Source organism: Acanthaster planci, linkage group LG05 (assembly GCF_054643075.1).
Source record: "Acanthaster planci isolate LZ-2023a linkage group LG05, COTS_SCS, whole genome shotgun sequence".
NCBI classification, from domain to species: domain Eukaryota; kingdom Metazoa; phylum Echinodermata; class Asteroidea; order Valvatida; family Acanthasteridae; genus Acanthaster; species Acanthaster planci.
The window spans coordinates 15,274,498-15,297,802 of NC_141781.1; the positions used below are offsets into that span (position 1 = coordinate 15,274,498).

A 23,305-nucleotide genomic window follows, 5' to 3' on the forward strand; every position below is an offset into this window, starting at 1 on the left:
TATTGGAAGTAAATTCAACCATTAGAGACCAACCGGTATCATTGATTTCAAAGTACAAGATCGTAGAAAGAATGAGTCCTTAAAGTTTATGGCACATGTAGTGTGCTCATGCTCGGTAAATATTGACTATTTACAACTGATCGGACAAAAATCTTTAAGTTCCAAGTTACGTCCAGATCTTGTTATTGCAATGACCATTACCATTATGAAATAAAAGGGGTAGTACCACAATCCCCTTGGAGAAGCTGTATCTTAAACTCGTACATAAACAGGTTTGGAGCACTTTTTCAAACCGAAAATGTTAACCATCTACAATTAAGCAATCACTCCAGTTTACATACATGTACTTCCATGACAGTATTATCATCTAAACATAAAAAAGGGAAAATATTAATATGGTACATGCCCACAGGGCATAGTGGTGCATTTTTATGCTAATACGTCTAGTTCCACATATCCCTCATGGATTAATGATAGAGCGATTCCTCACTGTGAGGAACCGTGCAAGTGAACACAACATACATGTATTGTGTGCAAGGAGACTGGCTGTGGTTTCCCTATTTGCCTCCCGCGCGGGACAGGATATTGGCAACATTCCAGCAGGGAAATTGCAAGTAAAGGTGTCAAATTTTTTGCTAATTTTCTGTGAAATCTGACATGATGTTTTCAGTGTCTTTTGAATAAAATCAGGGATAAATGTGGAAATATCAACACAAATACTGCTATCCATGCAGCCGTATATGGCCACAAAGATTGCACTTCGTTCCAACCCAACCATGCCGACCGAATACGAGAAAACCTTCAACCCGACTGCATCATACCTGATCTGGAAAATTTTCCAAAATGAGTGCATGTACCTACCCTGACATTCGTTCTTGTGGTACATTTCCCTCTTTATTGTTCTATTTTTTGGGGAGGGGGATACTTGCCAATCTTTAGAACATAACAAATGAACCTTCATTTTTCTTCTCTGAATCTCTGTGTGGTTTCCGTGTTACATCCACAACCCGCTGCATGATGTATAATGCCTGAGTATTTCCTTGTCTGCCTAAGTTATTGCAAAAGTATTACTAGCTTTGAGAAACACGGTCAATAATGTGTCAAAACTGGGGGGGAGGGGATGACACAAACATGTAAGTGAATTTGAAATTTCAGCTCCTCTGTCACTCTGCTCCTCTGTCACTGAAGTTATCCAACTTCATGGAATGACCCATTTACTGTATTATGAATCAATCCAATAGCCTATAAAACAGAGCATAAGAATCTACATGTATGACTCACTCTTGCTTCCCATGCCATTCCAATCATGGTAATGCCCAGCAGGAGGACAAGGGTAGCCTCACCAATGATCCGGACATCATTATCTGGATCAATAATCTTCAGGCCATTATCCTAAACCGGGGGAAAATAAAAAAATTATGCTAATTAATTGTAAAAATTCTAAACTTTATAAACAACATCATCCGGAGATTTACATGTATGAATGACACACTGCATGTACACTTATTCTACAAAACAGCCATCCCATCCTAATGAAAAATGCTTCCTCAGAGGTAACATGTTTCTATTGGCCCTCTCTGTGGCAACTTAATGCATTTATTGCGTGTGTACATTTACTCACTATTCAATGAGGAATGCTCAAGCTTTTTACCTTATCAGTCCTCAGTCCTCCGATTTCAATATGATTTTACATAACCCCTGAGGGTTTAGGGCTAATAAATGATTACAAATTCTTCCTTCATAAATAGGAATTCTATTAATTGATTAGAAATTGTAAAAATGTCAAATACAAGTAAAATTAATTCAAATGATTGAGTCGTGTCACACTTAGTGGTACACTAACCCAATTTGATCTGTCACGTCACATGAACTGTCCTTAACTGTGCAACTCACTGAAGCACAAAAGTACCAACAGCAAAAGTTATAGACAAAAAGTATCCAATTTGGGTATGGTCAACCATCAAAGATGGACAAAGTGAAGGAACTATTGATAAAGAATCTATACAACAATATGGAGTATTTCATTATGATATCTTTGCTATTTAGATCAAATGGAAGTCAGACCAAGACACCTTGAACAAAAAATTCCAGAGAAAAGCAACGTTCACAGAATGGTATCTCAAAGAAAACCCTAAGGTATACAGGTGTATTCAATTTACCACTAAAAGGTCTCGCACAACTTCTGCAAATCCGACAACGTACATGGCCACAGCCACAGCATTGGCAATGGAGAAAATCAGACCAATAGATCCACCAAACTCAGGGCCTAGACTACGGGAGATCATGTAGTATGCTCCACCTGCAGAACAAACAAAATTAGATCTTAATTACAGGTTTTGCCCTTACATCGATGTACATTCATAAACACTGTATACTCGGTACTTGTCCGAGAACTTATGAAAAAAATTCACAAGCTTACTCAGGTAGGACTTCAACCCATGACCTCTTGTTTACTTGTGCAGGGGTCCGAGTCCGATGTAGCAGTGGCTATCGCAAACTTTTTTCAAGATGTACTCAGCGTCAGGTACATGTTAATTTTAATTACAGGTTTTGCCCTTATTCCAACGTATATTCACAAACACTGTATAATCCAGAGATGCCAACTTTCCAAAATGAAAAAGTGTAATCCTATTGCATGATACTGAGATACCTACTAGAAATATGTTAAAACCCTACGAGTTGATACTTATAGTACAAGTCATGATAGTTAAGGCCAAAAATACTTCCGTTTCCAGTTTCTTGACCAACCATAAATTTTTATCGGTAAATTAGAAAACCAAATTTAAAATAATTAAAATAGTTGAAAAAAATCCTGTTGTCCTTCTTTCTACCCAAACATCTCTCAACTTCTTTTCATGTCAAAACACTTGTACCTGACTAACGTGTATATTGGTAAGAATTGTCAACCGTGTTATATTTCTACATTAATTAAGGCACATTTTTATCACTTTTACGGCAATTTTGAAAGCAATTTTCCCCTTCAATTGGCACAAAACATTGATTAAAAAAAACCCTGACCTACGTGTACAGTACTGATCCTATTTTTGAGAGGCATGTAATCGGAAGCAGAGATATTTTTTTCTTGACCTAACTAATGTATTTTTTGATTAATGTGCTTCTCGGTGATGTAAGATCCAGCAGGGCAATGTTTACCGGTACATGCATTGCAAAACCCGTAAGCTTCTCCACAACAAGACTTAGCAATAAAGGCCCATTTTGGGGTGTACATGCACATGTATTCTTCTCTGACCTTCTGCTCACTTGATGGCATTATGCAAAACAAGTCCAGTTGCTCACCAAATATCCGAGACTCAAATTCTCGATAGTCTTCCACCCCAGTCAATTTTAGCACAATCATGACATATAACGATATCGATGTATGTGTACAGTGCACTGTTGTACACAATCATGTTGCAAATGAAGTTTAACTGTGCCTATTCACCCCCTGTTCATCACAGCGTAAATTATAAGGCCTGCTCAGGGCTTGCTTACATAGTTTTTTCTTGCAAAACTTTATGGTTTTGTACCTTGGTGTTCAGTTGGGAAATTGCAAAAATCTTAGTCTGGATCGTACAGTCGTAAACAGACTACACAAATCACAAAAATTACACCTAAATCGTACACATTGGCATCTCTACATAATCAAAGCTTGGCTGAGAGCTTATGAAAAAATTCATTTTTTTTTTGCAATTATATTTATGAGCCCTCTTTGTATAAGAAAACAATACATACATCATTCAGCATAAAGTAGTTAAGTGTCCTGGTCTACAGTTGCAGTCCATCCCCCTACATTTGGACATCTATGCATGGCTGGTATAAAAGGTGCTTGTTCTACATGTATAACATGCACATACATGTAGGCTCCATGTAGCTCAATGCTCATTTCTCAATACACTGAACTTCTGAGGCTACCACAACAGACTGATGGGTCAATTTCTACAGAAAATTGGTGTCCCATATGACATGCACAGCAATCTTCTGAGCCCATGTAGAGACTGTGTCACCAAGACAACGTACCTCCTTTGACCTCTCCATTTGTACAGATAGCAGACATTGACAATGTTGTCAGTACAGTTACTACGGTAGCCATCATGACAATCAAAATGGAAAAGCCTGGAAAAGGAAGAAGCATTGACAAATTACGCAATCATTATTTTGTACAGGAAAGTTTAAGAAACATATTACGAAAGAGACAGTCAGTAAAGATCAAAGTTAATGTAAAGAAGTTATCCTGAGCACACTCAAGTGTCAAGAGGCCATGGGAAAGACGAACAATGACGATTCTTGTCTGATGGGTTGTATGAGTCAGCTACTAGCAAGTCTAACTCAAGTCATGAGTCCAAGAAAGTTGACTTGAGTCTGAGTCCAGACTAGAGTTCTCCATCACTGTAAAATGCCCCTCAGACCACTTAAATCAGTACTGTAGTCAAGTCCACTCACAAGTCCTTCCACAAGACAATAAGTAACAGAGTGAATGCCTCTGTCATGATTCATTTGAATAACTTGTGACTTTGCTTAAGACTGAATGACTTGTGATGAAATTAAGATGGACTTGCAAGGACTTGAAGAGACTTGTGATGGAATCAATTACATGAACACAACTGACCTAAATGCTCCGTACTTTGCTGCTGACATACATGTATTCCAAGTGTTACACAAGCTTTTTTTGTGATATACCTGTACCTACATGCACATCTCGGCATCTCTGCCATAAAAGTCAATCACCAAAGATTCTTGTGGTCCAATGACAGCACACTGTTAAGGATCGCAAACTACAAGTGTTTGGGGGTTTTACCAACTGTCTAGTTAGCCCTGACCAACAATGACTCACCAATACTTCATAAACTGGTTCTGGTATCTGACTAGTCAACTGAGTTAATACAAATAATTTTTTGAACTTCACTCATTTTTTCATTGGGACCCATTTTCATCATTTTCCATGTTTTTTTACCTTACTTAGTGCCCAATTTTCACACTTGTGTCGAATTCCCCTCAGATCATCGGTGATACTGTCTGGAAGACTGATAAGTTTTTTGTATCTATCGGCTCATTTTTTTCAAGATATCGAGGGCCATTTGTCTGAAATGCGGTGCATTTTCCATGCGGACTCAAATTTCCGCACTGAGTCTGACATGACCAACAATGGTCAAAAATAAGATGTCCAGATTTGGGCATGGCATACATGTACATGCACACACACCTGGATACGAGTGTGTTTTGGTACGAGGTGATGTTTACTTCATTTCACTGATACATACAACGCCACCAATTTGCCTGACTAAAAGGCACAAACAAAACCTTTCCGTTCTCATTCATACGGTTTCCTTCTTGAATAATACTTTCTCATTAGAGCATTCATGATATTCCTCACTATTCACAAGTAGAGACATGTAAGGGAAAATTTGGCAAAACTGAAAAAAATCCCCTCTAAATGTTGGCTTCACTTCCAATTTCTGACTCTATTATTTTGGAGGTATGTGAGACAGACAGGCAAAAATTTGGCAGAAAATGGATTTTCATCATGTGCAAGTTAGCAAAAGGGACTTTGAGTGTTTAAATACTAATCAGGAGGGAAATGAGGGGCAAACAACTACATGTATATCCATGATTGATGTCCATCAATTACTTTTGGGGTCCACCTGCCTGAGTCAAGAGCCATTTTTACTGGCTTCTGGCACTGTCATGGGATTCAGTACGCATGTGCACAAACTACCGTAATTGCGGGGCATAAACATACTTGATACTCCTCTATCAAGAAAAACAATGGCATACCCTTTGCATATTCACTTTTACTTCTACCTGCACTGTCAGAAAAAGCACAAAGTAAAACTGGATGGCAATACATGAACACGTACAAACTTCAAGCCCCTACCCCTGATGTAGTGTACATGTACATGAACCCGTATGCTTTTGCAAGCATTCATATTGATAAACTTGACCTCAAAGTTTGTCAGTAATACAATAATTTATTTTGTACCAACTCACAGGAACAAGCACTTGTACAACGCTTACAGTACACCTGTACCTATTATGCTGGCTTAATGCATGTTCCAAAATGAATTGTTTCCCTCAAAGTTCTCTGAAAAATAATAGATCTTATACCTATTCCAGCTTGTCCAACGATCCATGACATCCGCAGAAACAGCATCACACCCCAGATATTCAGCAGACATCTGACCTGATATGCAATTTAAATTGAAATGTAAGCTTCAGCAAAGAAATATCCAGAACTGGTGCATAACATTCATGACATTTACATACATGTATTCTCTGCAGTTGGAATATTCAGCATTACAGTTGTACTGGGGGAATCACAGATCATAATGGAAAACATAAACATGTAAGTTCCTCCCAACTGAATTGAAGGAAAAAAGAAAAATAAAAAAAATTCTCTCAAAATACATGTAGAGAGAAAAACAAACATTTAAATTTTAAATCCAAGAAACCCTATTTGTAAGGGTTAAGGTTAAAGCAAAACATGTTTCTTTTGCAAAAATGGTGTTTAAAGTTTGCTGATAATAAAGTGATAGGAACTCCAACATCCTTTACAGTGTACTGTGTAATATTAATCATTTTGTTAACTGCATCAGCAACACCCATTGTACATGTAAAGCTGCATCATATGCACATTAACATGAACATGTACAGTGTGTATAATGTAGATGTACGGATAGATGTACCGATGGGGTACATTACAAGAGGAAATTGAAATACCATACATGTACATGTATGTACACTGTATAAATGCATGTATGTTTTACAAATTATGTTTCACATTCAAGTGATATGGTTAAAAGCACACTGGGTCTGTGGTTCCATTGTTCAATATTCAATGCATGTGTAGATAAATGCATGTGTGGATATGTTTAAAGATTGCCTCCTGCATGGGGGTGTGATTTTCACCTTTTCTCTGTTTACAATGGAGGATACAGTACATGTTGCTCTGAACATGTAATGAATGAATTTTCATGTTTCAAAGCAAACCCATTCACATGTACTGGTTCATGTACATGTACCAGGTTTCTCTTGCAGCCTGGCATTTGGATTTGTTTTTGCCATCTTTAACAGTTCTTGTTGAGCGAATGAATACACCCACACACATACACAGTCCAATAATACCAATTAAGGCTAAATGCACATGGTATGAAAAATGACATGTCCCCTTGCTACATGTTCCACAGCCTTGTCACATTGGGGGAAAACATTTACATTTTTAAAGGTAAACACTGGGAAAAATTCTCTATTTTTTACAGGAAGCAGATATTCAGTAACATATGGGACAAAGTTTTCTACTGAAGTTGTGGAGTAAATACAAATATTCAGAAGTATGCCTTGACTGGATGGCCAGACCACTTCAATGACTTGACTGGTTCACAACAAGTTAGAGGACCAGTGTTATGTTTGAACCCTGAACTCAGGCACTGCCTACTTTAATGTAAAGGAAGAGTTGGCCAACATCCCACAGGAAACATGCAGAAAGCCTGTGGACACTTATAGGAACTGTCTTGAGGCATTCAAGGACAAAGGCCACGATATTGACTATTAAGAAGAGACTTTGGACTACCGGTATGTAAACCAGGGGTATGAATCATTTTGACCTGGAGCAAAAAACGAAACCCGGGCCGACACACATACGTGTGGGTTTGTGCTTTGTGTATTACAAGAAGTAGACAAAAGATATAGTGGAAGTACCAATATAATAACTTTACAAGGGAACAATTTAAAAAAATATGTTATTTTCCAAAGGGTATGAATACTTTTTCAGCACAACTGTACATGTACATGCATGTAAAGAACAGGTACAAATAACACAACTGGTAGGAATGAGCTGTCACACAATTCATAACAAAATCAGTCATACATGTAGCACCTCACACTGCTTTAATGCATCTTCTGGGCATGACTGCTTTGACTAAATGGAAGTCTTGGAAGTTTTCCAGGATGCGATTTTATTAGAGTCCAAGACTGCGATGGTGACTCACGTGTACACAGTGTAAAAGCAAATGTTTTCGGAAGTGTCCGCGCACAGTCATTGCTTTGAAAGAGGATGAAAACAATTAAACAAAGTAAAAATACCAAGTAGAGTTGAAACGGTGTGCACAAGTATTTGCACAAGAGCCTTGTACCGATGTATGGCAGTTTAAAAATACACACGTTGCACCTGTATCAGAATCAACAATACATGTAAATATATATAATGCTTTCACAGGAGTATTCATAATTTCATATACATGTACTTCTCAAAAAAAGTTAAGGACCACTTTTTTGTGTGTGTACTTTTATTTTATCAATTTCAAATGCGGTTCGTTTCAGTTGTTGCATTTATAATGTCTTTTGCATCTCTTGAAAGAAATTACAAGTTAAGAAAAAAGTGGTCCTTCACTTTTTTTGAGTAGTTTACATGTATACTAGTATGACATATGCATATCAAGTTTGAAGTAGCGCCCAAATAAAAGGCTGTGCCAAATACTGAGAAAATATCCATTATTATTTTGACCCCAACAGCTCTGAATACTACAAAGTACTACTTAATAGTAAAATGTAGTATTCAATGCTGTCACTTGTAAGAAGACATGACCTTTTTGTTTTAAAAAAGACCATCAAAGTTATTCTTTGAAATGTTTCCTTGACAGACATTTTATTTACATGTATTAAGTCATTTCTTGCTTATGGTACATGTTAATGAGATATTTTTTCGAAAGAACAAATGTGGTAACTTGAAAAGTTTACACTGGTTGTACTAATTTTTTGGCAGTCAAGTTTTTTGCTACTATGAAATTGCCATCAAGGTGATAAACATCACAAAATTTTTTTTTGATTTTGGAATCCTCATAATGCATTTTATAAACAACAAACAAGAGTTCAAAATGTAGAAAGTTGCCGAAGTCCCACTTTACTTCACTAGATGGCTGTTTTGAACATGGTTTTGTAGAAGTGATGCCAGTAAGGACTACATGTAGGACAGACCAGGCAGCAAATCAGACGTTGCACAGTGCACAAGCTTTAAATAAATGCCTGGCTTTGTTTTAAAGGAAAAAGTGGCGTAACATAAAGTAACAATTTCAAGAATAATACTGGCAATATCTCAACATTTTGATTCTTTGAAAAAATTGTATTATTTTTGTCCTTGTGCAAATATCATAGCATCATGGCTGAATTGTGTCATCCAGCACTGTGTGATCCAGCACTTTGTCATACCTCTGTCTTTAATACTGTCCATTTTTGGCCCAGAACGATCACATGACAGGGAGACACGAATGTATAGCTGCATGTCACACTCATCATGAGACATCTCATTCTACTGACAGTGTGTGCACGCACATGCGCGCGAAACAAAACAACTACTGGAAGTTTGAGAACGAACATTTGTGGTCCTTTAGTAAGTTTTGCGTGGTACCCATAATACGCTTTGTGCATAGGCTACCAGGGAATTCGATCAATGATTGCACTCGTACATGTGTAACAGACTCGTTCCTATCCCCGCAGTGGATAAGGTAATGCAGGAACCGCTAACCAGACTATATAAGTGTACTCACTGGTACCTGAACTAGTTTCATATTAGCGTTTATGCAATTAATGAAAGAGAGGGGACAGTGCATTTGCAAACGACATCATTTATGTACGTTAACTGTATAGTTTTACAGTAGGCCCATCATCTTCTGAAATGATAAATTCCTTAAAGGGGATGAGTCCTTTATCCGGTGACTGTTTACTGTTATGCAACGACGCATCGACATACTGTATGTAATGTACATGTACATTTGTTACTATAGAGTCCTTGTAAAAATCTGATTGTGTGTTATCCACAAATCTAACCTACAAACACTGGTGTGAAAAGTCAATTGGGAATCTACAAAAACTGCTCTGTGGGAAGTTGTTTTAAATGCGACAACAGCCACAGACAACACAATTTATTGGCGTTCTTTTGAAATTCACAATTCACTATAGAAATTATTACATGTGTACGACACGATACAAAACAAAATGAAAGCAAGTTAGTTGTTCAATAGCTCTGCCCAGTGTTAAGAGAAGGGCATAGGAAAACAAGATCAAATGAGGTTGACTTGACACGTACGTCGTACAAGTTACATACTCGACTATGTGCCAGGGCATAGAATATTATTCTTGCGCAGACCAATCAACTGTCTTGCTGGAACTGTGCATTTTTGTCTGGAAAGTCAAGTCCATCCAATGACATCACATTTTTGCTAAGATTTGTCGGCTGCCCTCATCGACCAATTTCGATAAGTTTTTGCAAAGAGCTCAGGCGGAGACTAAAAAAACACACAGAAAATGCCAATTGTTACTGATTTAACCCTAACCGCCAAGAATATTGTTTGCCTTACACTACTCAGTACTACAAAATACTAAGTAGTAGCTTGAGCCTGAAGGACCTAGCGCTACAGATTAATACTTCTAGCTACATGTAGGTTACTTCCATTGTTACTTGTACACAGAATAAAGCTATGCACTCATAGTACCACAGCACTGTCTTGGTACATGTACATTGTCTTATCTATTGTATCTTATGGCTTCACAGAACAATAAAGTCATGTCCTCTTACATTTTACCACAAGTAGTAATTTGTAGTATAATGTACGGTTAGGGTTAATGACATAAAAGAGGGGTTAATCAAATTTATTGTATATAGGACGGTGAAACTATCATATAACATCAATTTAACCTGCATGGCCCATCCCCTTTAAGACATATGTCCCTCGGGTGTTCACAACGTCATATCCCACACCACAGCGGTCAACAATTGTTAAGTGTGATCCAGCACTGTGTGACCTAGCTTTGTGTGATCTAGCATCATGTGATCTAGCACTGTGTGATTCAGCACTGTGTGATCCAGCACTGTGTGATCCAGCACTGTGTGATTCAGCACTGTGTGATCCAGCACTGTGTGATCCAGCACAGGAAGGATCCTGGAGGCCTTGAACTTCTTCATCTCCTAACCACTGCTGACCATCACAAATACCAGCTTTTACTTTTATTTTACATTGTTTTCACAAACATTATGACATTGACCCTCATCTCCTTCCTGAAATCAACACTTGGCACCTTGATGACTACAGATTAAGAATTCCTTTTGCCCGAAACGACTCTTTCAAATTCTCCATTTTTAATCATTTCCCCAATCTTTGGAATTCATTACCTGCTGACATCAGGGATCAGACTGTTAACCCCTTGACGCTGGGACTTTTTCTGAAAGCCGACTCCGAGAATTCCAGCCTCGGTAAATTCTCGGTTTGTGGCCCTGCGTGCTCTGCATGCTTTGATTTACACAGTGAAAAGGCTTGTTGTTCGGTGGCATGCAGCGCTACTCACGCTTCCACATTCCCGTTGCCTCTTTTCAAAGTGGGACTATTGTGAAATTGGTGATTATGATGCAAATTCGGCCTTTTCATTTCTTGGCAACACACAAAGGCCAATCACCATATATACAAGAGCCAGGGTCTGCCTTCTTTCTCTGTGTTCGATCGAGTGTGGGCCGAGAATAATAGCTGAAAAGCGGGCTGAGGGATCTCAATTTTTACGGCATCTCTTACCACTTCCCGATGAGAAGGGGTTAATTCCTCTCACTACAAAAATGTTATGCACCGCTTTTTGTTAAAATAAATGATCTTATCTCCTATTTTTTTTCTGCGGCTAAATCAGTTTGTGCATGCTTGGTTTGGTAGATATATGTACATGTACATATATATTTCTTCGTTATCTCCAACACTGTTTTCAAGGGTGATTACATGACCAGTAATTATATATTTTTGGTGTGGATATATCGGTGGGGGGGGTAACTGATGCCTTGTTTTCCTTTCTGCTCACCGATCCAGTGTAGAGGATCTGTGTTTTGCTGAACTGTTTGTATTTTTGTATTTGTGACCTTTTCTTACTTGAAGGTACCCTCATCAAGTGCTTTACATATAGTAATAACATTAACTCTAAAACTAACTTAACAAATGAATTTAATATTGCTTTTACTGTAATTTGATATACTGTAAGGAAATTGTACTTTTTTATAAATGTATTCTGCAAAAGTGTTCTTATATATATGGGAGGGAGGGGATATAGCTCCTTGTATAGGGATTTATTTTGCTTTTAAGTAGCCCATGGGCTGGTTTTCTATTTGTAACGTAATTTTCTATATCTTGTGCTCTATGTACATGTATTTGTATCTGTATTGCCCAAAAATAAATAAATACATAAATAAATAAATTACAATGTTATACAAATACCCTCTTCACTGTTGAGACCTGTCCAACTCACCAGCACGCCTTTGATCCATCCAAACTTGACCCCTCCACTGGCTGCTGTAGTTGGGGGAGCCTCTATCTCTGCTAAGCCCCCAGCATCGACAGGGGTGTCGGCTGTTTGATTTACCGCAGTCTAAGGAATTTGGTGAACAGAATAGAGGGAAAACAAACATATTAGATACAAAAATCGGCTCCGACTTCGTAAGGGCGTTAATCTTGGTTCTGGACATCTGTGCCAATATATCTTTTCTATTTGCTGATTTCCTTCTGAAATATGCAAGACCTCTTTTGGATGTGCATATTACACGTGTGCACAATTATTTCAGCAAGGCTTTATGAAGACTATACTTCACTTGTACCCTGTGAAGGCAACTCAATGCATGGAAATGGATGTTATACCTCAGTGCCAGGATGCCAGTTACATTTACTTTGTCCCAATACAGGTGATCAACCCTCACATTAGCACTATGCTTGTATATTTTGGCCAAGCTGATGGGCAAACATTGCTTGCTGCTGAGCTACACTACCAGACTTTACCTTGGGCTCGTGAAGTTCATACAAAGTAGGGCGTTGCTTCCCTGATGCCAGCAGTGAATACCGATTTCTGTAGTGATCCAGCGAGGGTATTGCCTCTACAGTATGGCCAAAGCTATGGGCAGCCAGTGAATGGTCTAAACTCTCATCAACACTTTCCTGCTGGCTGGGGCTCATGGAGGCTTTGCCCATGTCCCCATTGCGCTTTAGACTGCTGGCCTTGTCCGTCTCCCTGATGATCTTCACATGGAACCGGCCATGTTTCTTCTTGGATGAAAAGTGCTTCTTGGAGCTGACCCTTGCCGCTCTACCGGTACCTTCCAGTAGTCCAGATTCCTCCATGTTACATTCAGACTTGTCTTCAGACTCTCCGCACGCAGCTGGCCCAGACCCACTACTGTCTTCGGCTGGTTCTTCAGACAGAGTGAATGCAGACCCCTGATCACTGTCCCCATTCGCACAAGCTTCTGAGTCACTCATTACTGAGGTAGGGGCAAAACCCCGATGAGGGCCAACTTCCTGTCAGATGGGAGTTACTACATAGGATGTGCTGCATCAAGGATGAAATTAAAGCTGCATTATACTGGCGTACATCAAATTAGTCAATCTTGCCTGAAGAAAAATCTGCTAATTAAAAATCCTACCAACTTTACCAGCTTTTTCCAAGCCATTTAAATAAGAGAGTAAAACCAACTGAATTACAATTTGTAGAGTAAGGACATCTTTTGAGATACATGTATTTCTGCGCCCTTCAAGTATATGCAAAGTATATTTACGTCCACTGAAGTTGTACAGTAGTGACGACCAGAAAATTGATACATGTGCTGGTACACGTACAAATCTTGTCACAATTTTTTTTAATCTTTCATTTTTGAAAGACTTTCTAGAAAAATTATAGGATTATTCAGTTATTTCAGGGCGTCTTACATCACACTCATCTTCTACAAAATTAACAAATTCTACTCTCGCATTCTGACAAGAACTCCGACATCAAATGTCTATCAATAACGTAGGTAGAAACCACAACATGGACTATGAGAATTTATGAAGTGCAACAATAATCTGACAGTTATCAGTAATAAAGGGTGGCTAAGCATTTGGCAGGATGAAATTGTAGTCTAGTGAAGGTTACTTATTGATTGGTATCACCAAATTTACTAAAAGGCTGCTGGGCTTGCTTCTGATTTGCTGAGAAGAGCCAAAATACAATCTTTCTTTTCGCACAAGTTTATTGTACTTCCTTCTCAGTAAAATATCCTCTGGTAGATTTCATTCAAAAGCAAATCAACTTAGGATGAAGTAAAATAAATCCACACAAGATTCAAGATTGCGCTGAATATACTATGTACACTCGCCCATGAAATCTTAACCTAAATTTCAAGTGTTTCTACAAGGTTTAACTGTGCTAGTTTGTTTCAAATTACATGAAGTGGATAGCTGAAAAATGAACAAACTTTAACTGTAGAGTAGGCCCTAGTATCATTTTTGATAGGCCTACCTAGCATGTAGAACCAGTGACGGTTCATCTATATAGGAAGCAAAGTGTAGTGCTTACCCTGGAATTATTAAAAGACCAACGAAAACCATAGATTTATGGAAAGAGTGATGTGCTTTATCCCTATAGCACATGCTGCTAGGCAACATTCAGTGGGCCAGGTACAAGTAATAATTAAAAGTTTGCATTTAACCCTACCTCCATGTAGGCCCTACCATGATTTAACAAAATAAAGGCAGATAGGCCTAAGCTAAGCCTACATGTACATCTGTACGTGTAGCCTACATTATTATCCGTTACCCTCCTTCAGTATTTTTAGATGTTAGCCGACTAGACAGAGCTAAAAGTAACTTTCATGACTGTGGTTATTAGGCTACAGTCATCGTTATTTTGGTACATGCTGGCCGGGCTACGTCATCATCAGAATCATCCTTACGTGTCAATATTTTAGGCCAAGTCAACTTCTGGTACAAAGCATTAGCACAGTAAAAATAGGCCTTGTAAGTGTTACGCCCCGAATATAGCATCAGTACCAAAATTCATTTCCTGGTTCCTTTAATGAAATTCAGTATATCCACAATGGCTGGGTCAGGTAACCAGACGTGAAACAAGCTGGTGTGATGAGGTCATCTTTCGCCAAACTCAAGTAAAAAGATTCTGATTTTTCAAAATTTACCAAAACTAGAGCTACTAGGATTAAGGAATGGATCCTCAAGGTCTGAATGTTAGTTTGAAAAAGTTAAAATTCCTTATTCAAGGAACTGGGTGCTAATAGTAATGAAAGCCAAATTAACAACTATCGATTATTAACTATCAATTTAATAGTTGGGCCAGCCCAACTAGAGCACTACACAGAGGACAGACGCTTTAGTTGGGGCGTCACTAGCTCTACTGAGTGAAGCATTAGTAATCCTCTTTTTCAAATTTTGGACCAGTATGTTATTAGGCCCTCTTTTGTATTGCTGTAGGCTAGACCTATATTACTTCCCTAACAGTAAGGTACTACTCCGTTGACCTTACTGAAGCGATCTTTTTTATGGTTCCAGACACTATAGCATTTTGAATGCTGCTAAGTTAGCCCATCTGATAACATAATAAAGTTTCCGTTTTCCACACAATTGGGGGATTCATTTGCAAACGGTCGAGCCTATATGTGATTAGTGTGGATCCCTGACCACAGATTTCCCAGACGTCTCTATACATTATCTTAAACTTTATTAGTCTCACAACTTCACAACCGAATCTTCAAAAAATATTATCACTCCATGAAGTAGGTATTTCTCAAACATTTGAAACCTGTGTAAACAGCTAGCTTGACCACGTAGCGGCTATCGTGCGCCTTGACATCACCACCTCCCACTTTCTCAGACGTCTCTATACATAATCTTAGCGGGAGTAGTTGGAATTATGGGGACTGGTATCCAAAGCAACAAAAATGTTTGTTATGCAAATATGCTGCGCCTGTTTTTGTCACGTGACATATGGCAACAAAGAATGCGCTATGCAGATTCGCGCAGATTGTCAACATGGTCGAGGGATGAGATTGAAGATTGCAGAAAGAACCTCATTTTTTGCCAATAATATAATAATTAATAGGTAAAACTGTAGCCCAGGTTGTACGAAGTCTACATTGCGTTGTACTTATGTCCAGGGTATGAAAGTCCTCCTACTACGCGAAATTTTTTTCAACAGTTTTTCTCACATTTTTACCTGACGAAGACAGCTCAAAATGTTGTTCACACATGCCTTGTATCCTGAATTCCATAAATGCTGTGACGAAATTACTAAATACATGTTTGCCTGTGGACAATGTATTTTGCAGAAGATTCTGTGAAACTCCATACTTTCCGTCATGATTCGTGAACGACCTACGTTCGTGTAGTAGTACGTATTTGCACATGTACAAAATGGCCTCCAAGCTCAGCCCTCATTCTGTCAGTTACATGTAAGCATGTTGTCTAGAGCTAGGTCTTTGCTTCATTAGAAATACATAGAGATGCGCAGACAATAGATCTAGCCATATCTTTGGAAGCCCGTTCGGACACGGCCTTATCTGCGACTTCTTCACGCTCATGGCTTTTCTGCACATGCATTCGGTTACTAAGTGGCATTCACTTACTAGGAATTTTGCGCATGTGCGAGTTGAGTACACGTGCTAGACGAATGTCATTTACATGCAGAAGATGAGTTGCAACGAAAAGCATGGAGTTTCGCACAATTTCCTGCAAAATACGTTGTCCGCAGGCGTGTTTAATAATGTCAACACAGCATTTATGGAATTTGGGATACAAGGCACTTGTGAACAACATTTTGAGCTGTCTTCGCCAGGTAAAAATGTGAGAAAAAACTGCTGAAAATTTTTCTTTTAAAATTTCGCATTATAGGAGGACTTCCATATCCTGGACGTTAGTCGCAATGCTTTGTAGAGGTCGTCCAACCTGGGCTATGTTAAACGCTACAAAAAATGCCATAGCGTGTGGAACCATAAAAAAAGATCGCTTCGGTAAGGTCTACGGAGTAGTACTTTACTGTTGGGGAAGCAGGCTTATGTAATTTACCGAACACACCGCTGCCGCAAAAAAACACCACACACACGTACACCCACTACACACAATCACTCACATGGAATCCACTGGTTGGAACATAAAAAAAAAATCTATCGATACTGTACGACACATGCGAAGAGCAATGGTCAGCAAGGAAAGGAACCCCGACTGACTGACCAAACTGTTTCCATATCCAGAAATTTATGCAAAAACATGCACCTATGATGCAGATACGCAGCATGCCTAGTACCATGATTCTACCTCCATGCTAGTACAGTGTACTTGCAAGCTGCGGTTCCGGCCGGCCCGCACATGCACAGTACCAGCATAGAGCTACATGCTCTATGGTACCAGGCACCACGGGCGTATAACCACATGCTTATTGGTTGGTGCGTACCTGTCACTGATCGCGACCTGTACGTACACGGTACCCGGCCAGTGTGTGGAGAGATCTGTGATGGCTATGCGTGATTGAATAGCGCCCCTGTGCGGCGCGCGCTGGACAATCTTTGATGTGCATGTACAGTGTGCTCGATCCTCCTATTTGTGCGCACCATGGAGGTAGAATCACACCTAAGGCGTTGAAACAAGATTTCCAGAAAACTAAAATGTAGTTGAATTTTTTAGAGGTGATTTTATTTTCACAACTCACAGTTTGTCATCGAAGCAATTCACACAAAAATTACTTCTTTTTGTGCCCAGGAGTAGGCAGCTTTAGTGGGTTCGACCTCGTGTGTGTAAAAATTCCTGCCCAAGTCTGCGCAGCTGGCGGCTTTTGAAATATACGGTGGCCAAGATCGACGTGCTACACAAGATATATTTATTGAAAGGGCGAGTCCTGGTGTTTTGCATTGTAACTGCATTGTAACAGGACATATTCGTTGATTTTTTAAAAGCAATTTAAACAGATTCAAATTTCAAATCTTCCAGTACTCATTTCCATTTCTTTTGAGTAACTTTCTTGAACGGGAAAATAAATTTTGATAAGGAACAGTATTTTAACTTTTTACAACACTCCCTCGAACTCCCTCGGTCAGTCATTATTTAACATGCTTGCATAATAAATTACAAGTAAAGTCCCTTAATGTGTCCTTTGCTTATTTACATGTTTGTTTTGACAGTCTCCACTAGAACACTAAATATGGCACCCCGTATCCTCCAGTGATATGTCCCCTCTTCTGTACAATCCACTCCATATTAACCATCTAAATCGTCTCTAAATCCCCGTTCAACATAAATCTGCAATCATAATAATGAACTAATAATTTTCAAGAGAAGACAAATAGTCTTAATGTCCTCCGATAACACCTTCCTGGGACTGGTAGACCTATTCCATTCCAACATTTACTGCCATGTTCTTCGTTATTTGTACAGCCTACAACCACCATCACAAGTTAGTGAACACCCCCATTCCCATCCCTCCTACACCCTTGGGTTTATTCTGTGCCCTATCAGGTTGGCTCATATCCCATCCCACCACTGATTACCTTTATTCATGAATATGAGCAAGTCAGTGTCAGTTCAAGTAATCTAGCTCTCTTCTGGAATGAGAAACACTAAAAATCCACCAGTAACTTTTATTCATATTTACTCACTTGACAATATAAACAAAACATTAACATTTTGAAACTTCAAATATAAGAGAAAGGTCCTATTTGCACCCCTTTTCGCCGAGTCAGTATATTTTGATGACATAACGTGATACATTAAAAATACATACTAGACAATAGAGGGCGAATAGATGCGAACAATTACAAGCAAACAGAATCTTCCTATTCAAAAATCTAAATAATAAAAGACAAAACAATCACCAAAACCATTTGAGAAACAAATTATTGAAAATTTTAATTGAAAAAATTAAACGTTACATGTCACAAAAAATAATTTCACCAAAAATGAATTAATCACGGGCGAACAACATTTTCTTATCAAAATGTAAATGGTAAAACACAAAACAAACTCTAAAACATTTATAACAGAAATAATTAAAAAAAATAAATAACCAACAACTGAAAACAATATGTACCCAAAAAGTTCCCAAAATGAAAACAGTAAATCAAAATACGAAATAATTTGGGGAAAAAATGTCCAAACCAAACGTCGCCAGTAGTTTACTTCAATTTTTGCTAAACGCAAATCATTTGAAAAATTCTGAAACAAATTTGGTTTCGACGTATAATACTTTATTTTTTGTAAAACTAATTTTGACCCTTTTGGCCGATTTTCGCCCTTTTGGACGCCCGGATTTTTTTTAAACAAACTTAAACTAACTTTGTTCCACCGTTGGGGGCGTCATATACCATGCGCAACCATTGTGTTGACATCAGCTAATTGCCCTTTGATTTTACTTTGTTAAAATTTACTTTTGTTAAAATTAATTTTGGTGATTTGGGCCGCCCATATGCTTGGCGCAACCTGAATTGAATTTCATAGTCGCGCCACCCATAACCCTACTCGCCGAAAAGCAGCCGAACAGACGATATCGGTATTTTTAAGCAACTGCCTTGCCAGAGTAGGGTGCCGCATCAAATAGATTGATGCAAAAATTAAAAAAAACCGAGGTCCACTGTTCAATTGAGGTGATCCGAGGGGGTTGATTGTGGGGACGACAAAGTTGCAAACGAAATGCAGAATATAGCAGACGACTAACCTACGAGGGATACTTTGCAAATTTACAACAACTAACACTGATTATTTATCCAATAGTAAACCAAACGAACCGACATGGCAAACTGCTCAGACAAAAGTGACCAGCACACACATTGGTTTTGCCTATGAGGCTGTAGCGAAACAACGGGGTCGTAACTCCAGCGCCTGTGTGGTCAGCGGAGGAATTTACTCCAGCAACCCAGCCTAGTGGCGATAAACTATTTGAAGCCCCAATGGGCCTAAAATGAATTAAATATTTAAAAAGGTTGAAACTAATACAACTTTGTATTTCTAAAAAAAAAAAATACAAAAATAAACTATATACTAGAACCACTACTTTCTATAGTTGTATAGGTCATGTTACAGCTTATACTGCATACAAGCTGTTTCATCAAATTGGGACGACTGAATTCTCTTCTTACATAATTTTATATGGATTCTTACATACCTGTATGATTATAAAATAAATGTTTCCATGACTCTTGATTTGAATGTTATTTTTCAAAATTTTCATACCAAAAATAGAAGTGCATTATCTTTGAAGAAACTTATTATCTGAACTGTGAGATTTCTTTGATTTTTAAAGTTTTTAAAAGTTAGTAATTAGGTAGTAATTAGCTAATGAGGAAACATTATGTAACACACAGCTAACAATTTTCATGGATGTTATACATAAACAGATCTATAACCCGCCATGAATATGAAAAATGAGTACAAACTTTTGAAAGTGATCTTTCACAAATACGAAAGGTCCAGATGATATGTTGCAAAAAACTATTAAACACACATTGGATGTCTCTTGCATGGTTTGTGCTAAACATTTTTCTAAGGTCCTGTTACTCGCAATGAAATACTATCATCAATGCAAAAACATTTTTTTTAATTCAGTGTGACTGTCATTATGATCAATCATGCATTATGAACAGGAACCAACACAAATATGAACAATTTAAATTGATAGAACGAATGAGAGCGATTAATAGATAATAACACATGTTATTACTAAAACACAGAAGAAACTTATAAAAGAACAAAGTTTGAAAAGCCAGAAAGTTTAGATTATAAAGCCCAAGTATGAGAAGTTTGGATACAGGAAAAGTATTTCATAATTCTGGGGGGTTTTGATGAAAATGATGCCGTAAATTTTATGATCCTGCAATCAAGCATGCCTTTGAGTGCAAACTGAATGGGATGATTCAGAAATTATCCAGGTAGGCCTACATGTATTTCGATACTTCTATAACATGTAAAATGACACACAATGTACAAGAAGCACATTATCTCAGTCGCTGTCTCTGAATTGTGGGATGTCAGCGGCAGCCTGACGCTTAGTGTCACAACTGCTGTACATCACTTCTTTCTGCAAGCTGGTGTGTGTAGGTGTTGCAAGGTCAGTTCAGCCTTTAATTGGTCAAGCCGTGGCCGGGTTACGGGGTGGGACTTCCAAGTAGGCCCTACGATGACAAAAAACAAGTTGGGAGGGGAAGATAAATGGTGGCACTTATTCCAAAAGCAGTTGGGATGGAATGCACGCGTAGCTGAAAATGAAGCAGTGCTTTAATTAAGATAGTGGTGTGATGGACATATCCTGGAGGTCAAAAGGCAGACAACAATTAGCAGGACATACGTGATCTCACGAGGGCAGGGCCGATCACCTCCTCAGGGTAGCCAGAGCTACCCCTATTACCCGCAAAACAAGTAAAAAATACTCAACTTGCACATTGGGCTGTCGCACATCCAGTGAGCATCTGAGAAACAAACAGACTCACACAAGAGTTAGTAACATGCACAAACAACAATTTTAGGGGAAAGACAGACAAAACATGCATGAACCAGTCACAAAACGCAGGCAACAGTTAACAAGATACACGTGATCCTGCAAGGGCAGGGCTAATCACATGCTGAGGGTAGCAAGAGCGACCCTTACTATACCCGCAGAACAAGCTAACTGCACATTGGTCACTTGCACATCCAGCCACATCAGTCAGGTAGGCAACTTCATTTCTAGTCATTAGCCTTTCAGTTCGACGTGAAGTTATTGCCTGGAAAATATAAGATGAAGAGTTGCCATTCTAAACATATCAAAACAGAAACAGGAAGAATGACATCCACATTTAATTAGAACAGAAGAAATGAGTTTTATACACAAACATGACTGTGCATGGACACGCCGTAAACAAGTCTATGAGAAAGGTTTGAAAATAGTGAATTTATTTTCTAGGTAACACTTGAATATTTTTCCCTCATGCTAACTTTGTGACACTTTAGGACACGTTATCACTTTCTGGTGCTTGATATACCACTTCACGGAAAAATTAGTGACTCCTACTGAACAGAAATAGAAAACCAGTAGTCCTTTAATTCCTTTCGGGGACGTAAGTGGCCAGATCTGGTTTGTTGAATACATCTGCTGGTTATACGGTGTGGGCTACTGCAAGCCAATTAACACCATATTTTTCGTCTCTTAACCTATAATTGGGTACTGGCATTTGGGTTAGAGCACTCCGTGGATTTGCATCCCAGACTTGGATATTCTCAGTGTTTCTCGTCTGACGAGTCAATTGGCTCGCAACACACCGGTGTTACTCATTTTGCATGACTATTTGGATACACGCTTACGCTCTGTACACAAGCCCCACCAGACTGGTCTGAAAAATTGAATGCGAATGCCTCAGCATTTTCACCGTTACCTTTGGCTCTTGGAATATTTGCTTTCAATAAATAAATGAAGGCAATGAAATTTGGCGAAAGCAATTTAAATAAAAAGACTTGGTTACGGTATGAATTATTCTTACACAATCTCGTGATATAAAATGTAGATTACAAGAGAATGACGTGCCCATGACATTATGAATGTAATTTCGCCCTTGACATGGAGTATAAACGGCATATAAATCCAAAAACAATGACTTTCCACTGGAATTGGTGGAAGTTTAAGACATGCTTTGTTACAATGCAAAATTGAACAAATCGTTGCCGTGCGATTTTTTTCTCCTGCGTTTGATTCGGCACATCTTACTGTATTAGTAATGACGGCAAGTTTCTGACTTCCCACGGGATCCCTAAAAGACGCAACACATTCTTAGAGTAAACATATCTGTTATCTGTAATACGTTATGGGAAAGGTGATAGATTTTCGCGAACAGCTCACCTGCACCGATTCTCCATCTATACACACATCCACGAGCCTTGAACATCACGACCAGCAGCACGCAGGTTCAATTCACAACTGCTGAGCCTCCTGTTGTTTTGTTTTAATGGTACTTTCAGCTACTCGGGCTATTTGCGCCAATATCTCTACGTTTATTCATATCAGCATCATATTACGGAGTTAGGAAGAAGGTCCAATTTTCGAGGCAGGGGGAAACTGGAGTACCCAGGGAAAACCTACGAGAGCGAGTATGGACTGGAAACCAAATACACTAAGCCTGCTTAGCTGGCCTGCATGACGAGGCAGGCTGTTTTACACAATGCACGGCTGTGCACGACCACCTGTTCAGCGTGTTTATGCAGATACTTCAAATGCGCGCATTGTGCCGCTCGACGACCACGTGGTACTGAATGAAAAGACTACCTTGGTGAAGTTGGGAGTTACCCGGTGTGAGTATGCAAACTAACGTCTTTGAATGAAGATATTGCGTAGCACCCTGTGGGCCACATTTCTACCACCCTATTAGCGTTTGGGCGGGAAATATTAGAAATGGTCATGCAAATATTTTGCCCATTTAGTGCAAAAGGGATGCATTGTGGGTGGTTGTTTCAGGCCATTCGCAGTCACAGCGTCACACCGTTCATTACAAAAATTAACAAATTTAAAAGAAAAGAAA

At 38.8% G+C, this 23,305-nt stretch overlaps 1 protein-coding gene across 7 annotated transcripts in view; it reads right to left on the bottom strand.

Annotated features, from left to right (window-relative positions):
• The window catches only part of LOC110977269 (solute carrier family 12 member 2-like), a 39,613-nt gene extending 22,303 nt beyond the window's left edge, over positions 1-17,310 (bottom strand). For 4 of the 7 annotated variants that reach the window (XM_022231242.2, XM_022231240.2, XM_022231237.2 and 1 more), the window contains exons 1-7: positions 17,049-17,220; positions 12,792-13,338; positions 12,268-12,387; positions 6,103-6,178; positions 4,018-4,113; positions 2,160-2,299; positions 1,282-1,392 (exon numbers count right to left, since the gene is read on the bottom strand). In XM_022231242.2, the coding sequence (XP_022086934.1) occupies positions 1,282-1,392; positions 2,160-2,299; positions 4,018-4,113; positions 6,103-6,178; positions 12,268-12,387; positions 12,792-13,268 (1,020 nt within the window). In that variant the 5' untranslated portion in view covers positions 13,269-13,338; positions 17,049-17,220. The other 3 variants (XM_087136782.1, XM_087136781.1, XM_087136783.1) reach the window with 3 other exon arrangements.
• Between the last annotated feature and the right edge of the window lie 5,995 nt (positions 17,311-23,305).